At 59.0% G+C, this 11,792-nt stretch overlaps 1 protein-coding gene across 1 annotated transcript in view; it reads left to right on the plus strand.

The window, feature by feature from the left end:
• The first annotated feature begins 5,423 nt into the window (after positions 1-5,423).
• LOC139229261 (drebrin-like) overlaps positions 5,424-11,792 on the plus strand; it is a 218,952-nt gene continuing 212,583 nt past the window's right edge. Inside the window, exon 1 of the mRNA XM_070860923.1 lies at positions 5,424-5,506. Coding sequence (XP_070717024.1) covers positions 5,424-5,506 — 83 coding nt within the window. The remainder of the gene's footprint in view (positions 5,507-11,792) is intronic.

The following is an 11,792-nucleotide window of genomic DNA, read 5'->3' on the forward strand; positions in this document are numbered from 1 at the left end:
GAGGCACTGCCTGTGTAAGATTCTATGTTGTGGTTCATTTTTAAATGACCTCACAATATTTTATCTACTGCAGACTCTTAAATATTAATCTGAGGTAAATGCTAATTAAGTTGGACTGTTAAAACCTAAGATTGCACTAAATGTAATTTTTTTTCAGAACAACACTAGGACTAATTTAGCAAATTGGAAATCTCAACTTTTTTGCAAAAATGTATATGGAAAAACTGCTCATTAGAGAAATCTTTTGTTAACTAGTTTTTTTTTTCTAATCCGTTTTGGTGAGTGGGCCTGAACTGCTATACAAATGTAAAGCAGATTGTTTACATACAGCTGCCTCTTGAGTGCTACTTTTACATATTTGCTGATTCCTTTTTTGGTTTATGTTATTTTGTCTAATCAGGGCCTTGTAAATCTTATGGTAAATTAAGCTATAATTGCATTAAAAATCAAGGACACCCTCAAATCCTCCCTGATAAAATGCAACATCTCCACTGACACCTGGGAGTCCCTGGCCAAAGACTGCCCTAAGTGGAGGAAGTGCATCCGGGAGGGCGCTGAGCACCTCGAGTCTCATCGCCGAGAGCATGCAGTAACCAAGGGCAGGCAGCGGAAGGAGCGTGCGGCAAACCAGTCCCACCCTCCCCTTCCCTCAACCACTGTCTGTCCCACCTGTGGCTGTGGTTCTTGTATTGGACTGTTCAGCCACCGAAGTACTCATTTTAAGAGTGGAAGTAAGTCTTCCTCGATTCCGAGGGACTGCCTATGATGATGATGATGAATGGTGACTACGACAGGGAATCGAATACGGCCAGGGTGATCTCCTGGACTAGTGTCGATCGCCTGGATAGGTTGTAAAGGAATTTTCCCAGATTTTTTCCTCCAATTGGCCCGGGTTGTTATCTGGTTTTTACCTCTCCCAGGAGATCACATGACTCCGGTTGGGGTGGAGTGTAGAATGTTTCAGTGTAAGGGGTGTTGCAGTTGTGTGAGGCGGACTGGTTGGGCTGGGTGCTCTTTACCTTTTTGCCATTGTTCATTGTTCTTCGGTTTATATATAACCTGCAGGGCTGCTGACCGAGGGCTGTGCGGCTCTTTGTCGACCGGCGAGGACACGCTGGGCCGAGGTGGCCTTCTGCGCTGTAAATTTCTATGTTTCCGTGGTTCTATGAAAATTATTAAGGGGCTTGACAGGGTTACTATTGAGAAAATGTTTCCCCCAGGCTGGGGGAAACCAGGGGTCACAGTCTCAGAATAAGGGGTTGGCCATTTAGGACTGAGATGAGGAGACATTTCTTCACTCAGAGGGTGGTGAATCTTTGGAATTCTCTGCCCCAGAGGGCTGTGGAGGCTCAGTCGTTGAGTATATTCAAGGCTGAGATCGATAAATGTTTGGAAACTAAGGGAACCGAGGGATATGGGGATCGGGCGGAAAAGTGCAGTTGAGGTGGAAGATCAGCCGTGATCTTACTGAATGGCAGAGTAAGCTCGAGGGGCCGAATGGCCGACTCCTGTTCCGTTTTGTTAAGTTCTTATGGTCTTTACTGTGACATTGGCAGCATTTTATTGTCCAGCAAAGACAGATGCAAAGTCTTCATTCACTCCCTCGGCCATGTCCTTTGCCTCCACACGCTGATCCTGTTGGGCCCTAATCAGCCCCACCTTTCCTCTGACTCCACTTTTACTATTGGTTATTTATACCAACCTTCGATAACACTATCTGTTCCCTGACAGTTTATCTGATCTTTATTCCTTACCTCGCGTCTGACCTTTACACCCATCTCCTGCTTCTTTCTTCCTTACTCTGTTATTTCAACTCGATTTCCCCCCCGCCCCACACCCATATTATTCTGGTAAACTTTCGCTGCACCCCTTGATATCCTCCTTGAGGTGCGGGGCCACAACTAAAGGTGGGCCCTGACCCTGTACAGGTGAGACTCTGACCCTGTACAGGTGGGGCCCTGACCCTGTACAGGTGGGACTCTGACCCTGTACAGGTGAGACTCTGACTCTGTACAGGTGGGACTCTGATCCTGTACAGGTGGGACCCTGACCCTGTACAGGTGGGACTCTGACCCTGTACAGGTGGGACTCTGATCCTGTACAGGTGGGGCCCTGACCCTGTACAGGTGGGACTCTGATCCTGTACAGGTGGGCCCTGACCCTGTACAGATGGGACTCTGATCCTGTACAGGTGGGCCCTGACCCTGTACAGGTGGGACCCTGACTCTGTACAGGTGGGACTCTGACCCTGTACAGGTGAGACTCTGATCCTGTACAGGTGGGACCCTGACCCTGTACAGGTGGGACTCTGACCCTGTACAGGTGGGCCCTGACCCTGTACAGGTGAGACCCTGACCCTGTACAGGTGGACCCTGACCCTGCACAGGTGGGGCTCTGACCCTATACAGGTGGGACTCTGACCCTGTACAGGTGGGACCCTGACTCTGTAGAGGTGGGCCCTGACCCTGTACAGGTGGGACCCTGACTCTGTACAGGTGGGCCCTGACCCTGTACAGGTGGGACTCTGACCCTGTACAGGTGGGCCCTGACCCTGTACAGGTGGGACCCTGACCCTGTACAGGTGGGCCCTGACCCTGTACAGGTGGGACTCTGATCCTGTACAGGTGGGCCCTGACCCTGTACAGGTGGGACTCTGATCCTGTACAGGTGGGACTCTGATCCTGTACAGGTGGGGCCCTGACCCTGTACAGGTGGGACTCTGATCCTGTACAGGTGGGCCCTGACCCTGTACAGGTGGGACTCTGATCCTGTACAGGTGGGCCCTGACCCTGTACAGGTGGGACCCTGACTCTGTACAGGTGGGACTCTGACCCTGTACAGATGAGACTCTGATCCTGTACAGGTGGGACCCTGACTCTGTACAGGTGGGACTCTGACCCTGTACAGGTGGGACCCTGACTCTGTACAGGTGGGCCCTGACCCTGTACAGGTGGGACTCTGACCCTGTACAGGTGGGCCCTGACCCTGTACAGGTGGGACCCTGACCCTGTACAGGTGGGCCCTGACCCTGTACAGGTGGGACTCTGATCCTGTACAGGTGGGCCCTGACCCTGTACAGGTGGGACTCTGATCCTGTACAGGTGGGACTCTGATCCTGTACAGGTGGGGCCCTGACCCTGTACAGGTGGGACTCTGATCCTGTACAGGTGGGCCCTGACCCTGTACAGGTGGGACTCTGATCCTGTACAGGTGGGCCCTGACCCTGTACAGGTGGGACCCTGACTCTGTACAGGTGGGACTCTGACCCTGTACAGATGAGACTCTGATCCTGTACAGGTGGGACCCTGACTCTGTACAGGTGGGACTCTGACCCTGTACAGGTGAGACTCTGATCCTGTACAGGTGGGACCCTGACTCTGTACAGGTGGGCCCTGACCCTGTACAGGTGGGACCCTGACTCTGTACAGGTGGGCCCTGACCCTGTACAGGTGGGACTCTGACCCTGTACAGGTGGGCCCTGACCCTGTACAGGTGGGACCCTGACCCTGTACAGGTGGGCCCTGACCCTGTACAGGTGGGACTCTGATCCTGTACAGGTGGGCCCTGACCCTGTACAGGTGGGACCCTGACCCTGTACAGGTGGGACTCTGACCCTGTACATGTGGGCCCTGACCCTGTACAGGTGGGACCCTGACCCTGTACAGGTGGGCCCTGACCCTGTACAGGTGGGACCCTGACTCTGTACAGGTGGACCCTGACCCTGTACAGATGGGGCTCTGACCCTGTACAGGTGGGACTCTGACCCTGTACAGGTGGGACTCTGACCCTGTACAGGTGAGATCCTGACCCTGTACAGGTGGGCCCTGACCCTGCACAGGTGGGGCTCTGACCCTATACAGGTGGGACTCTGACCCTGTACAGGTGGGACTCTGACCCTGTACAGGTGGGGCCCTGATCCTGTACAGGTGGGACTCTGACCCTGTACAGGTGGGGCTCTGACCCTGTACAGGTGGGACTCTGATCCTGTACAGGTGGGGCCCTGATCCTGTACAGGTGGGACTCTGATCCTGTACAGGTGGGACCCTGACTCTGTACAGGTGGGACTCTGACCCTGTACAGGTGAGACTCTGATCCTGTACAGGTGGGACCCTGACTCTGTACAGGTGGGCCCTGACCCTGTACAGGTGGGACCCTGACTCTGTACAGGTGGGCCCTGACCCTGTACAGGTGGGACTCTGACCCTGTACAGGTGGGCCCTGACCCTGTACAGGTGGGACCCTGACCCTGTACAGGTGGGCCCTGACCCTGTACAGGTGGGACTCTGATCCTGTACAGGTGGGCCCTGACCCTGTACAGGTGGGACCCTGACCCTGTACAGGTGGGCCCTGACCCTGTACAGGTGGGACCCTGACTCTGTACAGGTGGACCCTGACCCTGTACAGATGGGGCTCTGACCCTGTACAGGTGGGACTCTGACCCTGTACAGGTGGGACTCTGACCCTGTACAGGTGAGACCCTGACCCTGTACAGGTGGACCCTGACCCTGCACAGGTGGGGCTCTGACCCTATACAGGTGGGACTCTGACCCTGTACAGGTGGGACTCTGATCCTGTACAGGTGGGCCCTGACCCTGTACAGGTGAGACTCTGATCCTGTACAGGTGGGACCCTGACTCTGTACAGGTGGGCCCTGACCCTGTACAGGTGGGACCCTGACTCTGTACAGGTGGGCCCTGACCCTGTACAGGTGGGACTCTGACCCTGTACAGGTGGGCCCTGACCCTGTACAGGTGGGACCCTGACCCTGTACAGGTGGGCCCTGACCCTGTACAGGTGGGACTCTGATCCTGTACAGGTGGGCCCTGACCCTGTACAGGTGGGACCCTGACCCTGTACAGGTGGGACTCTGACCCTGTACATGTGGGCCCTGACCCTGTACAGGTGGGACCCTGACCCTGTACAGGTGGGCCCTGACCCTGTACAGGTGGGACCCTGACTCTGTACAGGTGGATCCTGACCCTGTACAGATGGGGCTCTGACCCTGTACAGGTGGGACTCTGACCCTGTACAGGTGGGACTCTGACCCTGTACAGGTGGGACTCTGACCCTGTACAGGTGAGACCCTGACCCTGTACAGGTGGGGCTCTGACCCTGTACAGGTGGGGCTCTGACCCTGTCTCTCTCTCTCCCTCCGGCTCCCTCTCTCCCCCTGTCCACTCTCTCTCCACCCCCATTCCTCACTCCCTGCCCCTGGCGCTCTCTCCCCCCCTGTCCCTCTCTCTCTCCATCCCCCTGTCCCCTTCTCCCTCTCCCTCCCCTTCCTCCTCTCTCCCTGTCCCTCTCCCTCCTACTGTCCCTCCCTCTCTCTGTCTCTCCCCCTCTCCCGCCCCCTGTCCCTCCCTCTCTCTCTCCCGGTGCTGCCTGTTGCTTGGGACCAGTGTGTTTGAGCCGGGCTGGGTGCGGATGGCGATCAATCTCCGCTCCCACAGCCTGGGGCTACTCACCGGGAGGGACGATGTGCTGAGCCCGCGATCCGGGACCGGCTGGTGAGTAGCGGGAGCGGGAGCGGGAGCGGGGAGTGTGCCGGGCTCGGGTTAGTGTTTCATGTCCAACTTGGCAAAGTGAGCGATCCCGAGGCACCCAGCCCAGAGAGACCCCGGGACATTCAGCCCGTCCATGGAGCTGCGGGCCCCCACCCCCAGACCTCCCCCCCCAACCCCCCCAACCCCTCACCCCCAGACCCCCCCCCAAACCCCCACCCCCAGACCTCCCACCCCCAAACCCCCCACCCCTCACCCCCAGACCTCCCCCCCCAACCCCCCCAACCCCTCACCCCTCAGACCTCCCACCCCCAAACCCCCCACCCCTCAGACCTCCCACCCCCAGACCCCCCCCCAAACCTCTCACCCCCAGACCCCCCCCAAACCCCCACCCCAAGACCTCACACCCCCAAACCCCCCACCCCCAGACCTCTCACCCCCAGACCCTCCCCCAAACCCCCCACCCCCAGACCTCCCAGACCCACGAGACCTCCCACCCCCAGACCCCCCCCCAAACCCCCACGCCCGAACCTCCCACCCCCAGACCCCCCACCAGCAGACCCAGACCTCCCACCCCAGACCCCCCCAAACCCCCCCACCCCCAAACCCCCCACCTCCAGACCTCCCACCCCAGACCCCCCCAAACCCCCCACCTCCAGACCTCCCACCCCCAGACCTCCCCCCAAACTCCCCACCCCCAAACCCCCCACCTCCAGACCTCCCACCCCAGACCCCCCCAAACCCCCCACCTCCAGACCTCCCACCCCCAGACCTCCCCCCAAACTCCCCACCCCCAAACCCCCCACCTCCAGACCTCCCACCCCCAGACCCCTCACCCCCAGACCCCCCAAACCCCCCACCCCCAGACCTCCCACCCCCAGACCCGCCACCACCAGACCCAGACCCCCCACCCCCAGACCCCCCCAAACCGCCCACCCCCAGACCTCCCACCCCCAGACCCCCCCACCCCCAGACCCCCCAAACCCCCCACCCCCAAACCCCCCACCCCCAGACCTCCCACCCCAAGACCCCCCACCACCAGACCCAGACCCCCCCACCCCCAGACACCTCCAAACACCCCACCCCCAAACCCCCCATCTCCAGACCTCCCACCCCCAGAACCCCCCCAAAACCCCCACCCCCAGAGCCCCCAGACCTCCCACCCCCAACCCCCCCAAAACCCCCCACCCCCAGACCCCCCCAAACCCCCCACCCCCAAACCTCCCACCCCCAGACCCCCCAAACCCCCCACCCCCAGACCTCCCACCCCCAGACCTCCCACCCCCAGACCCCCCAACCCCCCCACCCCCAAACCCCCCACCTCCAGACCACCCACCCCCAGACCCCTCACCCCCAGACCTCCCACCCGCAGACCCCCCCAAACCTCCCACCCCCAGACCCCCCACCCCCAGACCCCCCCAAACCTCCCACCCCCAGATCCCCACCACCAGACCCAGACCCCCCCACCCCCAGACCCCCCCAAACACCCCATCCCCAAACCTCCCACCTCCAGACCTCCCAACCCAAAAACCCCCCCAAAACCCCCCACCCCCAGACCCAGAGCCCCCAGACCTCCCACCCCCAGACCCCCCCAAACCCCCCACCCCCAAACCCAGAGCCCCCAGACCTCCCACACCCAGACCCCCCCCAAACCCCCAGACCCTCCCAAACCCCCACCCCCAGACCCCCCACCACCAGACCCAGACCCTCCCACCCCCAGACCCCCCAAACCCCCCACCCCCAAACCCAGAGCCCCCAGACCTCCCACTCCCAGACCCCCCCCAAACCTCCCACCCCCAGACCCCCCCCAAACCCAGACCTCCCACCCCAAGACCCCCCACCCCCAGACCCGCCCAAACCCCCCACCCCCAGACCCCCCACCCCCTCCAAACCCCCCAACCCCAAACCCCCCAGACCTCCCACCCCCAGACCTCCAACCCCCAGACCCCCCACCCACAGACCCCCCCTAGCCCCCACCCCCAAACAAAGACCCCCCACCCCAAGACCCTAGACCCCCCAAACCTCCCAACACCAGACCCCAGACCCCCCCAAACCTCCTAACCCCAGACGCCCCAGACCCCCCAAACTCCAGACGCCCCAGACCCCCCAAACCCCAGATGCCCCATTCCCACCCAACCCCAGACCCCCCAATCCCCCAACCCCCTTATCCCCCAATCCCAGACCCCCGAAACCCCAGACCCCCCCAAACCCCAGACGCCCCAAATCCCCTAACTCCGGTCCTCCAGCCGAGCCCCCAATCCCTCAGTCACTCCCCAAACCAGCAACTTGAATTTTATTGTTTTAATCTGTTCGCACCAAGTCTGAACCGCGCCCCCCAACCCAGCACCTTCATCCCCCTTTCCCATTTCCCCCTTCACCCTCCTTTACCCCCATCCCCGTCCCCTCCCTTCCCCTAATCGCTTTCCCATGACACCCTCCTGTTCCCTCTCTCACTCCCACCTTCCCTCGCCCTCCCTCTCCCTCCCTCCCCCACCCTCCCTCTCCCTTCCCTCCCCCACCCTCCCTCTCCTTCCCTCCCCCTCCCTTTCCCCCCTCTCTCTCCCTCACTCCCCCCATCCCTCCCTCTTTCCCCCCCCCGTCCTTCCATCTCTACCCCCCCCCATCCCTCCCTCTCTCCCTCCCCCACTCTCCCTCCCCCTCCCTCTCTCCCTCCCCCTTCCATTCCCTCCCCCTCCCTCTCTCTTTCCCCCTCCCCCTCCCATTCCCCCTCTCTCACTCCCTCTCTCCTTCCCCTCTCCCTCCCCTTCCTCACTCCCTGCCTCACCAACTCACAGTATAATTTTCTCCCTCCCCACCCCTCTCCCCAATCCCCCTCTCCCTCCATTCCTCTCCCTCAATCCCTCCTTCTCATCCTCCCCCTCCCTCTCTCACTCCCTCCCCTCCCTCTCTCACTCCCTCCCCCTCCCTCTCTTACTCATTTTTTCCCCCTCCCTCTCTCACTCCCGCCCCCTCCCTCTCTCACTCCCTCCCTCTCCTACTCCCTTCCCCTCCCTCTCTCACTCCCTCCCCCTCTCTCTCTCCCCCCCCACTCCATGCCTCTCTTTCCCCCCCCCCCCCACTCCATCCCTCTCTCCCTCTGTCCCTCTCTCCCTCCGTCCCTGAATGTAGCAGGCCAGGTAGATAAGGTGGTTAAGAAGGCATACGGAATACTTGTCTTTATTAGCCGAGGCATGGAATACAAGAGCAGGGAGGTTATGCTTGAACTGTATAAAACACTGGTTAGGCCACAGCTGGAGTACTGCGTGCAGTTCTGGTCACTGCATTACAGGAAGGGTGTGATTGCATTGGAGAGGGTACAGAGGAGATTTACGAGGATGTTGCCGGGACTGGAGAATCTTAGCTATGAGGACAGATTGGATAGGCTGGGTTTGTTTTCCTCAGAACAGAGGAGGCTGAGGGCATTGAGGTGTATAACATTTTGAGAGGCCTAGATATAGTGGATAGAAAGGGCCTTATTTCCTTAGCAGCGGGGTTAAAGGGGATTTGAGGGAGAATGTCTTCACCCAGAGGGTGGTGGGGGTCTGGAACTCACTGCCTGAAAGGGTGGTAGAGGCAGAAACCCTCACCATATTTAAACAGTACCTGGATGTATACTTGAAGTGCTGTAATCTACAGGGCTATGGACCGAGAGCTGGAAAGTGGGATTAGGCCGGGTAGCTCTTGGTCGTCCGGCACAGACACGATGGGCCGAATGGCCTCCTTCCGTGCTGTACATTTCTATGATTCCTCTCTCCCTCTCTTATTCCCTCCTCACCAATTCACAGCTCCACCCCACCCCCTCTCTGCACTCCCCATCCCATCCTCCCATTCCCTTCCTCCCCCTCCCCGAATCCCTTTCTCCCTCCATTCCTCTCTTCCTCCCCTCTCTCTCCCTCTCCCTCTCTCTCCCTTTCTCTCTCGGCCCCTCTTCCTCCCCCACTCTCTCCCTCCTCTCTCTCATTCCCTCCTTCTCACCCTCCCCTTCCTCCCTCCCACCCTGTCTCCATGGCCCTCCCCCACCCCTTCCCGCCCTCCCCCACCCTCTCCCCTCCGCCCCTTCAGGATATTAAGGGGAACAGATAGGGTAGAGAGAGAGAGACTATTCCCGCTGGTTGGGGAGTCTCGGACTCAGGGCCATAGTCTAAACATTAGAGAGAGACCTTTCAGGAGTGAAATTAGGAAACACTTCGACACACACAGGGTGGGAGAGGTTTGGAACTCTTCCCCAAACAGCAATTGAAGGCAGATCAATAGTTCATTTAAAACCTGAGATTGATAGCTTATCGTGAACCACAGGTAATAAGGGAGATGGGCCAAAGGTGGGTCTATGGAGTTAGGTCACAGATCAGCCACGATCTCACTGAATGGCGGAACGGGCTCGAGGGGCCGAATGGCCTCCTCCTGTTCCTAATGTAACAGACTCGAGGGGCTGAATGGCCTCCTGCTGTTCCTAATGTAACAGGCTCGAGGGGCTGAATGGCCTCCTGCTGTCTCTAATGTAACAGACTCGAGGGGCTGAATGGCCTCCTGCTGTTCCTAATGTAACAGGCTCGAGGGGCTGAACGGCCTCCTCCTGTTCCTAATGTAACAGGCTCGAGGGGCTGAACGGCCTCCTGCTGTCCCTAATGTAACAGACTCGAGGGGCTGAATGGCCTCCTGCTGTCCCTAATGTAACAGGCTCGAGGAGCTGAACAGCCTCCTGATGTTCCTAATGTAACAGGCTCGATGGGCTGAACGGCCTCCTCCTGTTCCGAATGTAACAGGCTCGAGGGGCTGAATGGCGTCCTCCTGTTCCGAATGTAACAGGCTCGAGGGGCTGAACGGCATCCTCCTGTTCTTAGTGTAACAGCTCGAGGGGCTGAATGGCCTCCTCCTGTTCCTAATGTAACAGGATCGAGGGGCTGAATGGCCTCCTCCTGTTCCTAATGTAACAGGATCGAGGGGCTGAATGGCCTCCTCCTGTTCCTAATGTAAATGGCTCGAGGGGCTGAATGGCCTCCTGCTGTTCCTAATGTAACAGGCTCGAGGGGCTGAATGGCCTCCTTCTGTTCCTAATGTAAAAGGCTCGAGGGGCTGAACGGCCTCCTCCTGTTCCGAATGTAACAGGCTCGAGGGGCTGAATGGCCTCCTGTTTCGACTGTAACAGGCTCGAGGGGCTGAACGGCCTCCTCCTGTTCCTAATGTAACAGGATCGGTGGGCTGAATGGCCTCCTCCTGTTCCTAATGTAACAGGCTCGAGGGGCTGAATGGCCTCCTGTTTCGACTGTAACAGGCTCGAGGGGCTGAACGGCCTCCTCCTGTTCCTAATGTAACAGGCTCGACGGGCTGAACGGCCTCCTCCTGTTCCGAATGTAACAGGCTCGAGGGGCTGAATGGCCTCCTCCTGTTCCTAATGTAACAGACTCGAGGGGCTGAATGGCCTCCTGCTGTTCCTAATGTAACAGGCTCGAGGGGCTGAATTGCCTCCTGCTGTTCCTAATGTAACAGGCTCGAGGGGCTGAATGACCTCCTCCTGTTCCTAATGTAACACGCTCGAGGGGCTGAACGGCCTCCTGCTGTCTCTAATGTAACAGACTCGAGGGGCTGAATGGCCTCCTGCTGTTCCTAATGTAACAGGCTCGAGGGGCTGAATGGCCTCCTGCTGTTCCTAATGTAACAGGCTCGAGGGGCTGAAAGGCCTCCTGCTGTTCCTAATGTAACAGGCTCGAGGGGCTGAACGGCCTCCTCCTGTTCCTAATGTAACAGGCTCGAGGGGCTGAATGGCCTCCTGCTGTCCCTAATGTAACAGGCTCGAGGGGCTGAACGGCCTCCTCCTGTTCCTAATGTAACAGGCTCGAGGGGCTGAATGGCCTCCTCCTGTCCCTAATGTAACAGGCTCGAGTGGCTGAATGGCCTCCTCCTGTTCCTAATGTAACAGGCTCGAGGGGCTGAATGGCCTCCTGCTGTTCCTAATGTAACAGGCTCGAGGAGCTGAACGGCCTCCTGCTGTTCCAATGTAACAGGCTCGATGGGCTGAACGGCCTCCTCCTGTTCCTAATGTAACAGGCTCGCGGGGCTGAATAGCCTCCTCCTGTTCCTAATGTAACAGGATCAATGGACTGAATGGCCTCCTCCTGTTCCTAATGTAACAGGCTCGAGGGGCTGAACGGCCTCCTCCTGTTCCGACTGTAACAGGCTCGAGGGGCTGAATGGCCTCCTGCTGTTCCTAATGTAACCGGCTCAAGGGGCTGAATGGCCTCCTGCTGTTCCTAATGTAACAGGCTCGAGGGGCTGAACGGCCTCCTCTTGTTCC

The sequence above is a fragment of the Pristiophorus japonicus genome, chromosome 2, assembly GCF_044704955.1.
Source record: "Pristiophorus japonicus isolate sPriJap1 chromosome 2, sPriJap1.hap1, whole genome shotgun sequence".
NCBI lineage: Eukaryota > Metazoa > Chordata > Chondrichthyes > Pristiophoridae > Pristiophorus > Pristiophorus japonicus.